This window comes from Nematolebias whitei, chromosome 6 (assembly GCF_014905685.2).
Source record: "Nematolebias whitei isolate Nwh7 chromosome 6, NemWhi1, whole genome shotgun sequence".
NCBI lineage: Eukaryota > Metazoa > Chordata > Actinopteri > Cyprinodontiformes > Rivulidae > Nematolebias > Nematolebias whitei.
In genome coordinates, this window is record NC_056503.1 from 29,544,336 (window position 1) to 29,563,597 (window position 19,262).

At 38.0% G+C, this 19,262-nt stretch overlaps 3 protein-coding genes across 3 annotated transcripts in view; 1 reads left to right on the forward strand and 2 right to left on the reverse strand.

Moving 5' to 3' along the window:
• Positions 1–348: 348 nt before the first annotated feature.
• med29 (mediator complex subunit 29) lies at positions 349–5,974 on the forward strand. Its single transcript, XM_037677501.1, has 4 exons — positions 349–533; positions 658–716; positions 827–911; positions 5,309–5,974. The coding sequence occupies exons 1-4, from the start codon at positions 369–371 to the stop codon at positions 5,534–5,536; spliced, it is 537 nt and encodes a 178-aa protein (XP_037533429.1). The 5' UTR covers positions 349–368; the 3' UTR covers positions 5,537–5,974.
• A 1,077-nt stretch (positions 5,975–7,051) lies between these two features.
• Positions 7,052–13,688, reverse strand: mlf1 (myeloid leukemia factor 1). The gene is made up of 8 exons (XM_037677795.1): positions 13,505–13,688; positions 12,574–12,736; positions 9,069–9,113; positions 7,982–8,065; positions 7,753–7,881; positions 7,486–7,645; positions 7,268–7,412; positions 7,052–7,118 (listed from the first exon to the last, which is right to left on the reverse strand). The coding sequence occupies exons 1-8, from the start codon at positions 13,537–13,539 to the stop codon at positions 7,052–7,054; spliced, it is 828 nt and encodes a 275-aa protein (XP_037533723.1). The 5' UTR covers positions 13,540–13,688.
• Positions 13,689–14,971: 1,283 nt separating this feature from the next.
• The window catches only part of rsrc1 (arginine/serine-rich coiled-coil 1), a gene marked incomplete in the record, with an annotated part of 180,123 nt that continues 175,832 nt past the window's right edge, over positions 14,972–19,262 (reverse strand). Inside the window, 2 exon segments of the mRNA XM_037677500.1 lie at positions 14,972–15,387; positions 18,181–18,279. Coding sequence (XP_037533428.1) covers positions 15,295–15,387; positions 18,181–18,279 — 192 coding nt within the window.

The window sequence follows — 19,262 nt, forward strand, 5'->3', positions numbered from 1 at the left end:
TCTTGAGTACAATTATAAAACAAAAACTCTTAAGTGCTTACAATATAAACATCCCGAATTTATTTCTTAGAAGCAGTAGGGAAAAAAAGAAATTAAATAATTTACTCAAGTAATTACAAAATGATGATTTAAAAACATGAATAAAATTGTATTAAACAAACAGTTAATACAATAAATAAAAAAAACATAAAAACGTTAAGTACAAAATAGACAATAATGTATAAACGTGTGTTGTATTAAAAAAAAAACATAAAGATACGTCTACAGTAAAGATTGACAAAAATCGCGATGACGCAGTTGCTTGTGAAGGCTTTTATTTTGAATGACAAGGAACCGGATATTGGGTAATAACACAATAAATTGTCAAGATGGCGTCGCAGCAGCAGCAACTTGGCGGTCCGATGTCTCAACCCGGATTACAACAGGCTGTTTCAATACAACAACAGCAACAACAACAACTCAGTCAACAGCAAGACTTCGATCCAGTTCACAGATTTAAATTGCTTATTCCTCAACTGAAGGAGAGTTTGCAGGTAATTGCGCCGCACTAAGACTAATCAAGCTAACGACAGAACAAACAATAAGCGGTAGCTTATGTCTATGGATAAAGTAGTTTGTTAACAAACGTCCTTGTTCTAATTGTATTTTCATATTCAGAACTTAATGAAGATTGCAGCCTTAAATTTGACTCATAACACTTCAATTGACAACGGCATGTAAGTTTCCAGTGGGTTTGCATCAGTGATGATTCTCGTGTATCGTGTGTGTCAATGAGTTTGAAATGATTGAAAATGATTTTCTCCTTCTTGTTTTTTCTCTCTCACAGTAAAAGCAGCGATACTTCGATTCAACGCTTCGACAAAAGCTTAGAGGAGTTTTATGCTCTTTGTGATCAAGTGGAGCTGTGTTTGGTAAGACTGAACAAAACCCCCGTTTTTCATTCAACCTTTATTTATACAGGTTAGGCTCATTGAGGCACGAGGACTCATTTACAAGAGAGACCTATTTAATTTTTATTAACAAAACGTAATTGAACATTAATATATCTATATATTAATCTAATCTATCGTCAGATGTGAGGATAATAATACATTCTGTTTTTTAGGTAGTCCTTATTTGCTTCAGACAAGCCAAACTTTTTAACAATGAAAACAGTCCTCAAAGCAGTGGATTCCAGACTAGTCTACAGGTGATCCACCTGAAAGAGCTGTGTCAAACATTATATAAAGTTACAAGTTGTTATGCATTTATGACCATGTTTAGTTTTTGTAACAGTCCAGGCTAAATATGCTACTGTAAATTATTTTCACAGTTCATTTGACTTTCATACATTTTCCCAAGACTCCACACTTGGTGTTTCATGACCCCTGGGCTCCTTCTAGCCCAATCTTTGGAAACCACTGCTTTACAGATGCTTCTTAAAAAAAAAAAAAAAAAAAAAAATATATATATATATATATATATATATATATAGTGGAAAAAGTAAAAATTTCTTTTGTCATTCGTTTCGGAAAATGAAACTCCTAGCACATAGATTCATTACACATAAAGTGAAATTTGCAAGCTTTTATTTTTTGTAATTTTGTATATTGTTTTAAAAATTATGAAAAACTGAAATTCAGTGTCTCAGACAATTACAATATTGTGAAAAGGTTCAATATTAGACCCACCCTGTTCACATGACATGACAGTGTAGTGAACTAAGCCTCCAGTCAAGACCTGTCTCTGAAGACCTTCATGGGACAGGAACTGTTATTTCATTGATTTGAATCCTGAAATACAAAATGTCTCATCTGTGGACTTTTTAATTGTATCCTGAATTAATCAATTGAAAGAACACTCTTCTTTTTATATTATCATTACTATTTTACAATATCTTGATAATCAAAAGTGTGTTTAGTTCATACTATTTCTAAATGTTGAAGTGAACCATTCATTTTAAATCAACTGTGAAACAGTATTAATGATTTTTTTTTTAAACTTCATTTAGACTTAGAAATCAAGTTAAATGTCTATTTACAAAGTAATTGTGCATCTTGATCGTCTGTCTGAATGAGTGGATTTGATCTCGGTTAAAAGTCAGAAAGCAAGTTATGGAACGATGTGCTTTGTTTTTAAAACTCGCAGACGGTAAATAAGAGCAACTGGCACCTGCAAAGTTTCTCACTTCTTCAAAACAGTTCAATGTCTGTACTAAACGTTCCTAAACATTCCTGCTGTCTTTTTGACTTTTAATAACCCTCTGACATCACTAGAACCACCCCCTGTTAGTTGTTTCAACCAATCAGGAAGTCCTAAGTGACCGGAAGTGAGTACTCTTTAAAAGTCGACACTTCCTGGAACTACTCAGTCTACTGAGTCTACTCTTGGGTCTTCTCCGTCTTCTCAAGTTCTTCTGAGTTCTTCTGAAGTCTTGGATCTGAGTTGAACTCAGTCTTTGATGGAGTCTTCTCAAGCCTTCTGGAGTTTTCCTCTCCTGAGTGGGATCTCTGACGGAGTCACAGCGACTGGCTGTGAATCCACCCGGGTGTAACGCCTCCAACTTCGAAGGGAGCTGAGCCTGTTTGTTGAACGGAGTGAATCGACACGACTTCTGACAATGACCAGCCGCTCTAACCGGAGACGCTGGAAGGTAGCGTTGAAATGGACCCGTTACCGGAGCTGATTTATCTCTTGCGAAGGTAACGAGTCGTCACGCGCTAAGTGTACCGGAGGTTTGAGCTGGTGATTGAAAGAAGCGTGCCAATTCTGGTCAATCCAAACATACACCTCCCTTCATCCATCTCTTCTTTAAACCTCTAAACTCCTTCCTTTAAACTCTTCTAGTTTGCCAGTAATCTAGATGCCTTCAGAAATGTCTTGTTGTCTTATTAGTAAAGCGTGCCAAGTTTTATTAATCAGAACCAGATCAGCTAATCAAGTGTACAATGTTTTGATGTTAAATTTTGATTCTGTTAAATAAATGACCGCATTTATTCTGATGGGTCAAAGGAAAATAACGTCTCTTGTCACTGATTAAACAATCCTCACAGTTACCTCGGTCACATGGCATTAATTTAACTCGAAAAAGAAAGAACCCGTTATATTTAAATAATTAGTAGTGAAGGTACAGCGAAGCTGCACCCCACTTTCACTACATTTAGTGGGACCGTACGTGTTTTAAATAACACATTTGGTCCGTATGTCCACAGCAAAGCTGCCCCTGACACACTACAACACAGACATAATCACAGTTTTCTACTACCAGGAGCAGCTGATTAACATCTCAAAAGCTCAAATAATATCTCAATTACAGCCCCAAATCTCAAATGAGTTGAAAAGGATGTTCTGTGGACGCATTTTCATCTACCTGCCAGCTGTGCTCGAGTGCCTGACCACAGATCCTGGAACTAGCAGGAAACATGGCTCATGACAGCAGAAGGACAGGATCGTCTCTCAGCACCTACAGTTGGCTGTCCGCAGCAACAAGGAGCTCAGCAGACTGCTGGGAGGAGTGGCCATCACTCTGGGAGGAGTTCTGCCCTGCATTCAGGTGGTCCTACAGCCCGGGGGAACCGAGAGGCCAGCCGAGTCTGGGTGGATGGATCGAATGGCATCTGCAACCAGTTTCTTAGGATCCACTGTGGGATGGACCTTTACAAGAGATCCTTCCTGTCTACAGCCATCAGTATCTATAACATCTCTTTATGAAATGAGGATAACGAGTTACAACAACAAATAATTTCCCTCTGGGATTAATAAAGTGTTTTTGAATTGAATGAGCTACAAAATGTCTCGTTCTTCAAGTCCAACCACTCCTGAACCAGAGACAAGTCAGAAGTGTCTTACCTGCTGAGGAGAAGAAGAACTGGACTGTTGCTCAGAGGTTTAATGTCCTCTTTTCAGATGAAAGAAAATGTATCCTGTCATTTGGAAATCAAGGTCCCAGCGTCTGGAGGAAGAGTGGAGAGGCCCAGAAATTGCCACGTTACTTAAAGTCCAGTGTGAAGTTTCCACAGTCGGCGATGGTTTGGGTCCATGTCCTCCTCTCCTTCTTTGAGGTTTATTGGCGGTTGGTAAACAACAAAATTGGTGCATTACTGCCACCGACTGGTAAGGAGTGTGGACCAAAATGTCACTCAAGGATTAAATTCTCTTAAATAACTGTTAATTTAAGATAACGAAAGATTATCTGATAAATTTTACTATTCGAGTTATTTCTGAATAAATCAATTAAATCTAGTTTTATTTTAATTAAATTTTGAATCAACTGTTGTCTTTCTTCCTCATACTTTTGGCAGTGTAACATTACATGCTCTACTGTCTCATCTGCTCCACAGTACTCACATTTACCAGTGCAGTGTTGCCCTAAAATAAAGAGTGCTGTTTAACCCAGTATGCCCAAATCTGAGACGAGAAATAACTCCTCTCCTCGTCCTCCCTGTACTTCTCATTTCTCCAGTTTTCTTTTGCGTCCTTTCTTTTCTTCTTCCCATAGCTTTTGTCATTTATCCTTCATTTTCTGTTTTATTAAAAGTTTTATTTCTATTTTACTAAAATTAACTACTAAATCCACTGATGGATTTCTAGTGGCTTCCTTTGCAGCTTTATCTGCCATTTCATTTCCTGTAACACCATAATGAGCTGGTGTCCATAAAAAATGTATCATTAGACCCAGTCCATGTCCTCAGCTGGTGTTGGTCCACTGTGTATTCTGGAGTCCACAGTCAGCGCAGCATCTAGCAGGATATTTTAGAGACTTCCTGCTGCTGATGAGCTTTATGGAGATGTTGATGTAATTTTCCAGCAGGACTTGGCTCCTGCCCACACTGCCAAAAGCTGGCTGTGGAATATTCTAATTTTCTGAGACACTGAATTCTGTTTTTTTTTTTCCCCATTATTTGAAACAGAAGAGAGTACTATGTGTTGTCATCATTGTCTGTTTCTATACAATGATGAAATGTATTTAACCCAAGTGGAGCAGCGGGCAGCTATGCAAGTTCCATAATCATCAAAATTACAAGCAATAAAGGCTTGTGTAGCATGTGTAACAAATCAATATAACGAATTTCACTTTCTGAAATAAATGACAAAAAAATAGAAATGTTCATATTTCATTTTTTGTAAAGATGCACCTGAAAGTGTATGACTTACCAGTACTAAATGATTTTTGTCCATCAGTGTTGTGTATTCCTTGCAGATTTCTTAGTTTTTACACTTGCGATTTTATTTTCTTGCTTGCGTCAGTGCATTTGAACTTTTAGACTCGTTAACGTGAAGTCCTTTAAAACGCGCTGCACAAATTGACAACATTTTTCTTCATTTGCAGCGTCTGGCGTACGAGTGTCTTTCACAGAGCATCGACAGCGCCAAACATTCCCCCAACCTGGTCCCAACAGCCACCAAGCCCGACACTGTGCAGACAGAGTCCATGTCTTATGCCCAGTACCTCAGCATGATCAAGTCTCAGATCTCCTGTGCCAAAGATATCCACACTGCGTTACTGGAGTGCTCCAAGAAGATCGCAGGAAAGGGACAACATCAGGGGATCATGTAGACTTGGACTGATGATATTCCAAATCGTTTTGCATCTTGTGCAGAAATCTATTGGATTTATTTTTGAAGTTGTATTTTTTTGTAAATATTGGTGGTAAACGAGCTTGTTATTTAGTGACCAACAGGTGGCGACAGAGTTGCAGGCACCATTTTCTTTTGTAACATACCAGTATTTGTATTGACTAATAAAACCTTTCTAAATATATTTCCTATTATTAAGTATGGAAAAAACATCAACTGGTGTGGAATTAAAATGTGCAAACAATTTTTACGTATCTTCTACTGTGTAGCTGTAACATTAAAACAAATTTAATGCAGCTTTGTTAAAAACATGAACTTCGCAACAAGTGTAGGTATTATTGTAATTAGGTCGGCTCACATGGAGCAAAAGTCGAGCTGGTTTTTACAGTAATTCTGTAACAATCATGTTGCATTGTATTAGAAATAATGTTCTAATGTAGTCCATCGAAGCCAAATGATGTACTGATCAGAGGTAATGCACTTTTATCTCTGGCGTATTAAAGAAAAGGAACAGACGAAGTCTTAATGGCACATGAGAGGGGAGCATGGCGGGGCCTGCAGCTGTGTAACATTTCAGAGCAGTGTGAGCTACTGACAGCTTCTCACATCCAAAAATACCAGCCAGGGTCACCACCAGGCATCAGAGGACCGTCAGAGCATAACCCCCTGCTCTTATAAACTAAGTATAGCTGCACTACAGTTTAACTGCTGCACAGAAGAGATCTCACGTCAAGCTGGTAGAAAACCAGTTAACGGAAAAAAAAAAGCACAACTTAGTATTAAACTTTTATTAACCATCCTGTGCTGACAAACTTAATGTGTAAAAATATATAAGAATGAAACTCACTAAGAGTAACTCGTCTAGAGACAGAGTTCGGCAGATGCAAAACAACTATAAAAAGGGAAGGAGTAATGTGATTTTTTTTTTTTTTTTTTTCCAAAGATACAATCCGATACAAGATTAGACGTATTGGTGTAGACATAATTACAAGCCAAAACTGTTTCTATGAACATTTGTGGATTTCATACGTCATTTTTTTTATCGTTTAATAATTTAATACTGATTAAGAGTTTGTATGAGAAAGTTTTTGTTGAATTAAGTAATGGTGATCAAAAGAAAAAAAAAATATATATATATAAACAACATTTACGCCTCTTTCTCTTCAAAACTTCTACATGAGTTTTGCTTAAAATACTAAATTTAAGTACTTTTTGTCTGCAGCTTCAAGAGAAAGCCACTATGGTATAATTAAATCCATTTGATCTGTTGTACTTATTTACACAGACAACACTGATCTAAACACAACTGTACATAGTGCTCTAGTGATTTTAAATGTACACAGCTAGCTAACTAATACAACACAACATTAACTAATCTACTAATAAAAACAAGCTAGGCTAATTTCACTGTGTGTGACAGGCACCCCAGAGAGCCAGAAGATGCTTGAATGACTAATAAAAACACAAAAGGTGGAAAAAAACAACCCGGATGATTTTATTGCATTGTGTTGCCCGAGCCTTTCGTTTTCTCTTTGTGTCCAGTTTTGCGTCTCTGCTGATCTCTGTGGGAAACAAAACAACAAAAACATCAAATTAAGACTCACAAGCTAAATTTGGTCTTCTGTCACAATAACCGTGTTGTTTAAAGAACTCATGTACATGATCTGATCCTGATGTGCACATGAAGGCTGCATGTGGTCTGAATACTGACCTGTGGGGGGGCTCAGGCTCAGGACCAGGGAGGGCTGCCTGGTGGGCAGCACAGGGTGGAGGCTCCCTCAGGCAAGACATGGGGTGTGACGACTGAAATCTGGACAACTCCTGCTGCCACTCGTCATAAAACAAGTGTGCCTCAGCTGCAGGGGGAACATCAGGCAGAACCATGAAGACATAGTGGAACAGAACTGGGTTCAAAATGCTTGAACGTACATTCATCCATGTTCTGAAAGTCCTGGTTGAGCTCTTTCTCTCCGGTCTTCTTGTTGTATTTCTTCTCAACGACGTGCCCCTTATCCTTGATGTGATGCCCGATTTTCATCTTCTCCAGACCACTCTCCGAGTCTTTAACTGCATGGTGGGTCTCTTTGATCTGGGGAAGATAATCAGGATAAAACCTTCACAAACACAGCAGATTTGCTTTTCAGAGTTGGAAACAGTGAAGCGTTTGTAGTAGTCTGAAATAAAACTGTAACATACCCCTCCTGGAGCATGACGAGTTGATGACACCGCTTTAAAGACCTTAGGAGGCTCATTTCCAACTTTTGAATACGTCACTACTGATGAGGAGCTGAATGAGTGGGTATTTGGATCTGTGGACGTGTTCCCCTGAAGCATACACGATCAAAGATGCTGTTTAGCAATCACATCTTATTTAAAAGCACGACAGTGTGAGAATCCAGGCGTGGGTGTAACCGAGTACACTCACAAAGTTTCGGTGCATTTCTTCCATCTTGTTTCTCACATTGGACATCATGTTGTCAAACATGCTAAAAGGGTTTTGCATGACGTCCTGCAAGAACAAAAGGAAAAAGTAAACTTTAAGTGACAGGAGTTGAGTCAAGCAGCTACTCAGTCTACATTACCAGGTCATAAACAGAGGTATCATGGGTATAAACAAATATGCAAACACATTAGACAGGCCATTAACACATTTATGACTACATCACCAAAAGTAACATGAAAACTGGTTTTTATTTAGAGGGTTTTCTAGTAGAAAGCTAAAGGTTGTCTCAATTTATGCATTTTCTTTTTTTTTTTTACCAAAAAAACAAACACATCAGTAATCATTGTTCAGAACTGAGTTAAAGGCATTAACTTCATAAATTAGATTTGGTTGCATTTTAAAATCTGGAATCAATTAATTTAGAAAAAAAAAGTTTGAGTTAATAAAAAATAAAAATAAAGCCATTTTTAAAATAAGCAAGAGTCCAATAACAATCTTCTCATTTTTTCAATCTAAGCCGGCCATGCATGTTAAATTAAAACAGCATTGATCACCCCACCTTCAGATTTCATTTAATATGGAATAAGGATGATGCTGAAATGTTTTGGTTAATATTGAGTTTCCCAAATCTCAAGAAGCAACTCACTGATGATAATCACTGTGTTCCTACAAGAATCAGTTTAATGTTAAATATGCTTTATGTTCACTGATTTCTATTGGACAAAATGTTTTTAACAGATTCTCTATAAATCTTAGAAAAACGTTTTTTTTTTTTAGTTATTTCAGTCAGAACTTTACACATTTCATATACAGTTTAGTTTCTAACACACTGCACGTTCTGAGAGGATTCTATGGGTCCAGTTCCATCTACCTGTTGACAATAAGACGTGCTTCCATTGATACATACAGTAGGTGTAAATTCAGAGCAGCTGCAGTTGGAACCCATTGACCATTTGAGTCACAGTCCGGTAAATAAATTGTAGAAACATGCAGTTAGTTACGAGCATGTACTTTGTCAGTATTTTACAGGTTTAGATGGAGGTAACTGTAGCAGATGGCTCTTACTTACCGTGTTGTCAGTACTGCCAAAAGGGAACATTGATCGGCTCATATCCTGATAAAAAAAACAAAAAACACCACTTTTGTTATATAACCCACTTTGCAAGGAAATATCTATGTGTCTCACACACACACATACATTTAATGAAAAACAATTTTAAATCATGATGTATAATATTTGAGTGTAGTATTTGAAAATATCCTTAAATATTCTTAGATTCTCAACGGTTCAGGATACATTATACAACCAGGTAATTGTTCCTGCACAGAATAAATGAAATACATGAAATTACTTATTGGCATTTTTATATTGCATTCTTTTTTTTTACATTTCTATAGACATAAATGATCACAACCATTTAACTATTTCTCTGACCTCTGGCCAAGTTGTCTTTCATCAATCATAAGCTCCTGACACACATACGGCTCCACACACACAGTATGAGGCAGATTTTCAAGGCCACAAACTTTCTAGAGTTGCAGCCACCAAGAAGTGAGTATGAAGGGAGCCCTCCCCACCCCACCCAGATCATCCCCACTGTACCCAAAGCCAGCATTTACACTGTGGGCCAAGACCACAGGTGTTTGTGACCCCCGTGGCCCCAGATAAGCATCCCAACTGTGCAGGGGTATTTTCTGGGGGCGTGATGTGCAGGGTTGTTGTGTGTAATCAGTGGGGTGTTGAATGACTTGTGTTCCATGTGTAATTGGGTTGCATTGCCAGAGATTAGAGTGGGTTTAACACCGTGAGTGAGCTTCATTCTGGGAAGGCTGCAGTGGGCAGGGTGGACCACTCAGGTCGGGGGTCTAACGGGAAAGCGGGGTTGAAGAGTGCAAGGCTGCTCTCTCAGCTCTTTTCAAAGGTCAAGCTGATGCAGAACACTCCTGAACTGCCAAGTCTACCCCACACTTCCATCTATGAACTAATAAATGCCACATACACATCTGTGTGCTTTATATTTAGACTGAGCATAAAAAGAGAAGCGGCTGCAAACAGAGGAAGCAGACAAGAGGTGTGACATGACTGAGACAGGTTTTAAATTTGATCAACTTTTCTCCTAGATTAAAAACTTGCAGCATTTTCAACAAAGTCTACAATTATACCAACATCCAGTGTGCCCTACTTCATCGTTAGATTGGTACTCCTCCAGAAGCCCGGGAGCTTAAGGGTTCTGCACAGTTGTTTCTAGGAAAGAGCTCTTCTGTTCAGACCTGTGGGGTTGTTTCTGGGATCGGTTGGACTCACTCTGCAGTCCTAACGTGGCACAGCTGTACAGCTGTCAAACTTTGCCTGGATTAATAATGTCTGTCAAATCAGGACGTTCTAATGATAAATACGCTATCAGAACAAGATGGGTGAGGGCAGAGTATTTATATACTGTATGTACATAACATTTTCATAGTCAACAAACATCAGATGCTCTGAAAGATAAACAAGCTAAAACCAAATGTTTGGTCTTGTTTCAGACACATACAGATTTCTTTAGGATCTTGTGATCTTTAAATAATCTAACATAACATAAAGGGTATGAACAATTTACATGGAGAAAGACTTCCTGTAAAGCTGTTTATAGTTATGTTACAGATGCACAATCCAAATAATCATCTGTAAGATGTTTTAAAGGTTTTTGTTTTCTCCCCCAATATTTTAAATATTTTTATATTCCTTTAATGAAAATGCACCAGCAAATATTATAAGTGGCTGATGTCAAGCAAGTTATTTTTAATCCACTTTATGTTAAATTCATAATTAAAACAATTTAACAATCTTTGTATTGTGTTTTGTTTACTTTGACCTATTTTTATACTTGTTTTGAAATTGGATTATGCTGTTCTTTAACAGTACTTTTGTAAACAAGTGCCTCATCTGACACTTATGAAAGGTAATATGACAGATATATTTGAGTGCTCAGCAGACGTGAAAGACAGATATTTGTCATCCCCAGAGGTATAACTTTTCAAAAATATGTGGTCAGTAATGTGTGCATGTGTGTATACATGTCCCACTGAGTACATATAAATATTGCAAAGTGAAACTGTGTGTCACTTTACTTGAGAACATGTTTTAATGCCATATGTGTGTGTGTGTGTGTTTGCAAGCACATTTGTCTCTGTAATACTAGAGAACAGCTTGAGAGCGAGCTGTCTGTCATCTAGCTGCTAATGTACCAAGCGATGCCAAGTTCTGTGAAACAGATGGGACAAAAAGAGCAACAATGAGAAGCAGAGTGCCCGGGACATGTGAACATACAGAACATGCCGTTACAAAGCACCACAGCTTCAGCCTTATGACCACTGTGGGTCTGAACTTCTTATCTTCTGAGACTTGAAAGGGCATGATGTCAGAAAGCAGGTTTTTTTTTTTTTGGTGATTAAAAGCATCTGCCCTCATAGTAAAATAAACAACAACTACTGGTTCAATGAGTATTATTATTAGTAGTATGGCTATTATTATTTATGGAAAATAAAGGACTGCAGAAATGTGGGAGCTATTAAGCTTGTGTAAATTTATTTTTATTTTGCAAAGCTCTTACATTTATATCTCCACCCCATCAGCTTGTGGATCATCAAAAAACAAAACGTTTGCATGAATGTCTATGCATTTTTGAGACTAGAGTTGTTTTGATGCCAGAAATCCAAAGGTTTCGGTCCCGCTCGGACTAACTGTTATATCGTGAAGAAAAAGAACGCTGTTCAAGACTGAGACTGTGCTTTTTATGTATGCCATTATCAAAGATAAATATACAGGTTCCCAAGAGATGTGGATTAAAGCAGGTGACCGTGACTAAGTTTGACTTAACACAAATAACTTGGCAGTAGAGGACATTTGGAAATGTTCGTGAGTGCTATATAGTAGCAGATCAAATTTATATCACTGCCTGGATATAATACCTCTCTCTAAGCCGGTGAGTTTAACAACACAATGATCTGAGCAAGCTCCAATCATCACACCTGGACCTGTTCTAATGTTTCAGCTTTACTGTTAGCACCGTATGTCTGAAGTCAGTCAGATTCTGAGTTCATGGGACATCTAGGAATATACATTGACAGTTTAAATTGAAAAAGTTTTAAAAATTATTATTGTCGTTATTATCAGCACCATCTCCAACAGGCTAAAGCTGAATCCTCAGAGGCTCTATAGCTGTGTCAACAATGTCTGTGCATTTACAAGAAACTAATGTTAGAGGAACAATGCACTATAAATAGGTTTTCTCAGTGCTAGATATGGGTCCAGAGAGGCCAAGGGGTTGCCTTTCTGCAAAACCAGAGACCAACATGGCCCCACACTTCTGTGAGTTTCCGTTACACTTCCAGTGGTTGGGTTCCAGCCAGTGCTTCATTCCAACACTATCGTTTGGGGTGTATGGCCATGAGAACTTCAATGGGATCAAACAGAAGTGTTAAGCTGGATGTTTTGTCCCTAAATAATGTTTATACACCAGTTACATGCGAGAACTATCATCAAGCTCCTTATTAGTTGAGTTCAGATTGCAAAAGGAGGAGCACATTCTCACCCTGTGTCCACTTCTCAGTGCAAGGGACGAACTAGGATGTTCCGTCATCTCGCGTCCAGGGTTTCTCCCATCCGTTATGCTGGGCAGTAAGGGTGCACCGAATGGTTCAGAGAAACTGCGCATCATCTGCCTCATATGGTCTCCATGTGCTCGAAATGGATCCCTGTAAGAGAGAACGAGAAATAAGAGAGGTCAATATTCACAGAAATTTTAAACAGGACAATTCTATAATGTCCCGTGACTCCTGTCACTTCCATCAAGCTCATAAGTAGGGGTAAATTCTTCACTGGACACAGCAGGCTGAAATAAGAAGCAGCCCTAACATAATTTTAGCCACCCTTAACACTTGACTCAGAAGTTGCGTCGTGTAGCCACATTACCTCTGCAGGCATCTGCTCATGGAACAGAGTGAACTTTAAACACAAACTACCAGTGGTTTAGCTCTGAATTGTTCAGGAGCTTTAAATATTCACCGACACGCAGTTGTATGAAATTATAAAATGTAAAGAGATGGACAAACTAATATAACATTTAACTCTTAAATATTACTTTTTAAAAACTTGCAGCTAGCTATGCTAGCCTAAAAGCACCCGCAGCTGTTGCTAGGTAACGGTTAGCAAACTGTTAATAAACGGTTGAGCATGCATCAGGATAGGTAACGGTTAGTTTTCTCCCCACCCCCTTTATTTCATTTACAGTAAAAATATCAACACACACACATACACACGAAATAAAAAAATAAATAAAAAGGTCTTAAGCAGCAACAGGGGCTTAATAAGTTACAAATATAAATAACTGACAACTATATAATTGTTAAGTTAGGCTACGTCTATCGCTGTTGTTGCCACAAAGAGGCTAAAAACAGAATTTAGAATAAATTGCCGACTTAAGTTTAGACAATTAAGCACAATAACCAGGTGAAGCTACTCACGAAAAAAACGGATCTTCATCAAATTCCCTCAGCATACTGCGAGCAAACAGCGACTTGATAATTCCTGCAATTAGTCCGTCGCGTCTTCTCACGTCTTTGCTTGACCCCACTTTAACCAAGGCAGTAAGAAGCAGTCACTGTGACACCGGCCACGTGACACCAACGCGCCTCATTCATTGGCTGTTTTATGAGGCGCGTTCGAAAAAGTTCCAGCCACGTGCTGCGTGTTGTGTGTGTGGCTGCCATGGCAACGGAACTCGAGAAATTTCTCAAATAAACGCGAATTTTCTTATCTACGCTGTTCACGTCGCCCCTTAATTTGACTTATGCTTATCTTGGAAAAAAAAAAAAAAAATCCACGCAGTGTTTATGCAACATATCTAAAAAGCTTAAAATGTAGTCAAGTAAAAACAAATAGATTGTGAGGAATAAAATGAACACATTGATTAAAAAGTATGTCACAATATAGATCAAATCAAATGTTACGGTTCTACAGTGAATCATAGTTTTATAACTGGGTTACTAACTATAATTTGGACATTTAAGAATATGAGGACACTTATATGAGCAATTATCTATTTACACAACCTATAAGGTCAATGTGCATGTTTGATTTAGCACCTCACTTTTACGATCTTAATAATTATTTCATTTCAACACTGACTTTTTGGAGGATGAAAGTGACACCACATCCCAGACTAAGTATAAATTTACCATCTGGCAGTTCCACAAATAGATTTGTGTGTTGACTCATTTCCATAAATCTATCTGAAACAACACTGACAAAACATTTAAAAAGTAGTGTTTTTTTTATAACACAGGTGGAAGTTTATTTATAGAGTTGCTAATGTGAGTCGTGTTGAAGATTTGAGGTAAAATTTAAATTCAATTCAGTTTATTTCTATAGCGCCAAGTCACAACAGAAGTCGTCTCAGGGCACTGAACAGAAACATTCATATATAAAAGAAGTCATCAGAAACGCTCATATTTAAAAATAATAATTTAACATATTGTAAGCAAAATACAGAATATTTGTTTGTAATTGCAGTAAAGCAACAAGTTACTACCTATAGTTTATTTGTGAAAAAAAGAAATGTCGTTTATTTTAGTGCACATAAATTGTTACAAGTCATCCTTAAAAGCACTAGTTACAAAAACCCACTCACGGCTGTTATTATCAAACAAATTACATTAAACATAATGCATCAAATGTTACATATGAAGTGGAAAATGACATCCAAAGTCAAAAGTTTCATTCACATTTCTTCCTTTGTTTAAGAAGAAATAATTGTTACAGCAACAAACTGTTCATGCGTTTTAAGAGAAGTGGAAAATATTGAGCCCCTTCATGGGTCATGGTAAAAATTTGAGGTCATAAAAATCCACTGAAGGTGCATTGTGACCTTATAACACTTCAGTGTCGCTTATCAAACAAAATCGGTATCGGCCAAAATCGGAATCGGCAGGTCAGGCTATTTAGAAATCGGTGATCGGCCAGAAAACTGCAATCGGTGCACCCCTAAAAAGTATTTTATTGATGTTGAATATTACATTCTGACTTGTAGAACCTTCGTCTTACTTCTTCAGGTGTAGCGTTTCCATCCTTGTCCAATATGAAAATAAAACGAACACCTGCTGCACATGTTAGAGCAGCTCAGTGTGGACACTTTATTAAACTGAGGGGATGGATTTTATTTTTACCCATGACCCCTGCTAATGAACACCTCCATGTTCTAATAGCAGTAAAATTATAACAGGGAGAAATGAAAGTGAAGAAACATTTGTCTTCTTTAGGTCACGGGACTTCCCATGAGCCTCTCCTGTCGCAGGGAGATGAGTCTGTTCAGCCACAGCTCCTCAGCTTTCTCCTTGTCCATGAATAACTGTAGGACAGAGGACAGAGGACATGGCAGTAAGACAAAAAGTCAAAGATTTGACAAGATAAAAAAAACCTTACCATTTAGATTTTCTTATGTGCATAACTCTGAACATTGAATTAAGGTGCAAAAAAATGACCACAGCTCTGCTACAAACCTAAAGATATACATCAGAAAAAAATAGGAAAAAAAAACTTTTTTATGGAAAATTTATGCAAAACAAAGAGCTTTTTGGAAGTTTTTTTTTTGTGTGTGTGTTTTTTGTTTGATGTTATTATTTTGGAAATTTGGAATGGTTTTTTATTTGTATTTTGCAGTTGTAATTTATGTTATGATTATTATGTTTTCAATTTTATACTCGTGCTTTCCAAAACGTGTTTTCTGTTGTTGTGCCATTTCTTTTGTAAAATACATTGATGTCCTGGCACCAATGTGTGTGTACACACACACACACACACATACATATATATATATATATATATATATATATATATATATATATATATATAACTGTGTAGTTTTCAGAGTTTTCTGAAATGGTAATTGTATTTCAAGTTCAAGTATCTTTATAGTCATTCACATCACATGTGGTACATGAGGTGGAACAAAATTGTGTACTCAAGGTCCCAGTTACACCCAAAAATAGCAAAAATATAAAGTATAAAAAGAAACAGTATACAAGGATCTAAGCTTTACATTAAGACATATGCTAAACACAAATAATGTAAAATAATACAGTGTATTCAACAGCAGCCCGAACATGAGTCTGTAGTGAGCAGAAGGGCATGAATGAATACAGCAGCACAAGATGTTTTGGCATACTTGTAGTGAAAATATAAAATCCAAACTTGACTGAAAGTGTTGCTTTTTTGCTTTACATCAGTCCAAGAAATAGCTATTCTAGTTTTATGGTAGTCCCTCGCTACTTCGCCGTTCGTTTAGCGCGGACTCGCTCTATCGTGGTTTTTCAAAATAATATTGGACATGACACACAATTGGCTGATCGATGGATGAGCCGCTCGCTCGGCGTGGAATTTTTATTTAAAATAAATTATTTTAAATTATTTAGCACCTGCTGCACCTTTGTGCAGCCCTTACTGCAGGATAAACATCCTGCTGCAGCTGATCAGCTGTTCTCTGTGCAGAATGGAGAAGTGGGCGTGGCCAAGAATGTTTGGTGGCAAAGAGTAGACGAGGCAGGAAGCTGAAATCATGACATGCTGTGCTCTTTTAGAGCGTTTAAAGTTTAGAAACATCGTTTAGAATATTGCAAGAGTGTGGGAAGGGTTTAAAAGACCTTTATATAAATACTAAAATAAACTACTACTTACTACTTGTTCTACTATTCCTATTTTGCAGTTTTTCACTTATCGCGGGTCTTCAGGGTACGGCTCCCCCACAATAAACGAGGGACTACTGTATACCATTTTGAAATAATGCACACAAAGACTTCTAATAATAATCCTATATGAACTAGTGGTTCCTCCATCTGTTTATCATAATACATAAAAAGTCCATTTTGCCTCTAACTAAGTTAAGTTCATAAGACAGTAGTTTTATAAGCGATGAATCCCTATAAGTACACTTCAGTTGTTCTTGCAGCTCATTTGTGGGCTCAGTGTAGTTGCTGACACAGACGTGAAGCTCTAATCCTACACTGACAGGTGTAGCTCGTGTGCATCTTTGGTTTGGTCCATAACGCACCTGAGAAATTTCAACATGGAACTCATCCAACCAGGTGCTCCTGGAAAAAGGCCTGCACATGCTACTTGTTTCTAATGCAGCCCATCACCAGTGGTGATGATGGGGACTGGAAGAGGTTATAAAACGGTGTCTGATGAATGAAAGCATCTGCTCAGTAGGACGTGACACAGTGACAGAGACGCAGGGCACTGAGACATCGGGGACAAATGTCAGATTATTTCTACATTCTCTGCATGTGTTTGGGTGATGGCGGGGGGGTTGATAATGTTGACATGCTGCTGATGTGTACATACTGTACATCTGGGTGGTGATGTGTCTATTACTATGCAGATGGTGGAGTAACTCCGAGCCCGTCCATCCGTCATTTCCAACCTACGCGGCGTACAGCTACACTGCCTGTAATCTGTGCGTTACATTCAACACCAGTGAGTTCTTGTCTGTCGGCCCTGAGCTGGTGTCATGGTGCTAATGAGGCTGTGTGTGTGGGATGACAGTATCTGAACCGGGCTAATGGGACTCATCTGTTCTAATTGGAAGTAGAGCTGGAGCTGGATCTGGGGCCGGGGCTCGCCTGGGGCATATTGCTACCATATATCAGCCTGTCTAACAGTGTATGAATACGTGTGTGTGTGTGTGTGTGTGTGTGTGGGCTGGGGGGTGTTGTGCATCAATGTGAGTGGGTTATCTGCATACATCAGGGTATAACTTAGTTTCCCCAGTGGAGATAGATGACTGGGATGCCCCAGGGAGCGTTATTGGAGTTTAAAGTTTTTCCTTCTCGTTTTTCATCATTGGTTTGCAGGCAGAGGAGGAGACGATGTTAGGAAAAGCGTAAACTGGTATACTGCACTGGATCAAAATATGCAGGGACGGTGAAAATAGCAGAAGTGTTAGTGGCAGTACTGGTATTTTGAAAAGGAAGGTGTACAAAGTTTGGTCGTAAATCTTTCTAGTCGAGCATCGCACTCATAAAAAAGGTCAATAAAATGACAAGAAGCAAGATTTAGCTCTGAATGAGAATTATAAATTCTCAGTTGCTTACAAATGGTTTAAAAAGTCTGGTGTAGAACAGCAGTTTTGCTGGTGATTACTTACACTGGGATGAGCTAGTGTGTCGGTGTCATCGTAGACTATAGATATGGGAAGGGTGACTTCCTGAGAGCTCGTCTTTTCTGACTCCTGCCTCACCTCCTTCTGTAGAGCAAAATGGAGAAACAAAGAAAAAACTCAACACAAGTCCAAACAAACACAGAATGTCATCGATGTGCAGCAGACACAGAACGTTAAACACAACAGAAATAAAACAAATGAAAATCGTCTTAGAACCCAGTTGTTAACTTGGACTAAAACAAAGACAAATGCTTATTTAACCACGAAGAAAAATCCTATGCAAAAGTTTAGGAAAACCATGAAAGAATATTAAAGACTCGGCATTCCTTAAAGGAATGCTTCCATGACGGATTTATTTTAAACTAAGATCTTGTGACGAGAGAGGACAGAGGTTTTAGACCTGCCTTCATTTTCCAAACCTTACAAACCACGTTCTGCTCAAACTCATGCAACATTCTCAAACTGCGTCACCGCTCAGAGAACGCGTTGCGAATGATTCTCAGCTACTACCACACCACTTCCAATCTACATTTGTTTAAAACTGAACGCGTTTCAACCATTTTTGTGTTTGGTTGCTTAGCTGTGGCGGCCATCTTAAAAAGTTGATCAGTTGTAGATGGGGATCTAGTGATTACTTTCTGAGAGATTCACGAAAATGCACAAGATATTTTGCTAACAGAGAAACAAACACATGATAAACGTATGATCAGTTTTATCAGTGGCCAATAAATGTGCAAATCCATATTATAAATTTTAAATTAATTTGTGATGTTACCTGTACATGAATTATATTTAAATTATAATAAAACAGTTTTTTTATATTTTACATACTGTTTGCAATCTGACACGTGGGTGAAATCCTACTTGCAACTTGATTTTTGTCCAGCAGATGGCAGGAACGGACTGGACCGGGCAGTCAACTTTAAGAAATTAAAGTGTTCGGAAGCATCATCTACTCAGAATAAATGTCTTACGTCTTATTTGATTTATCTTTGCATATGAGAATAATAAGACAGGGGAATATATATATATATATATATATATATATATATATATATATATATATA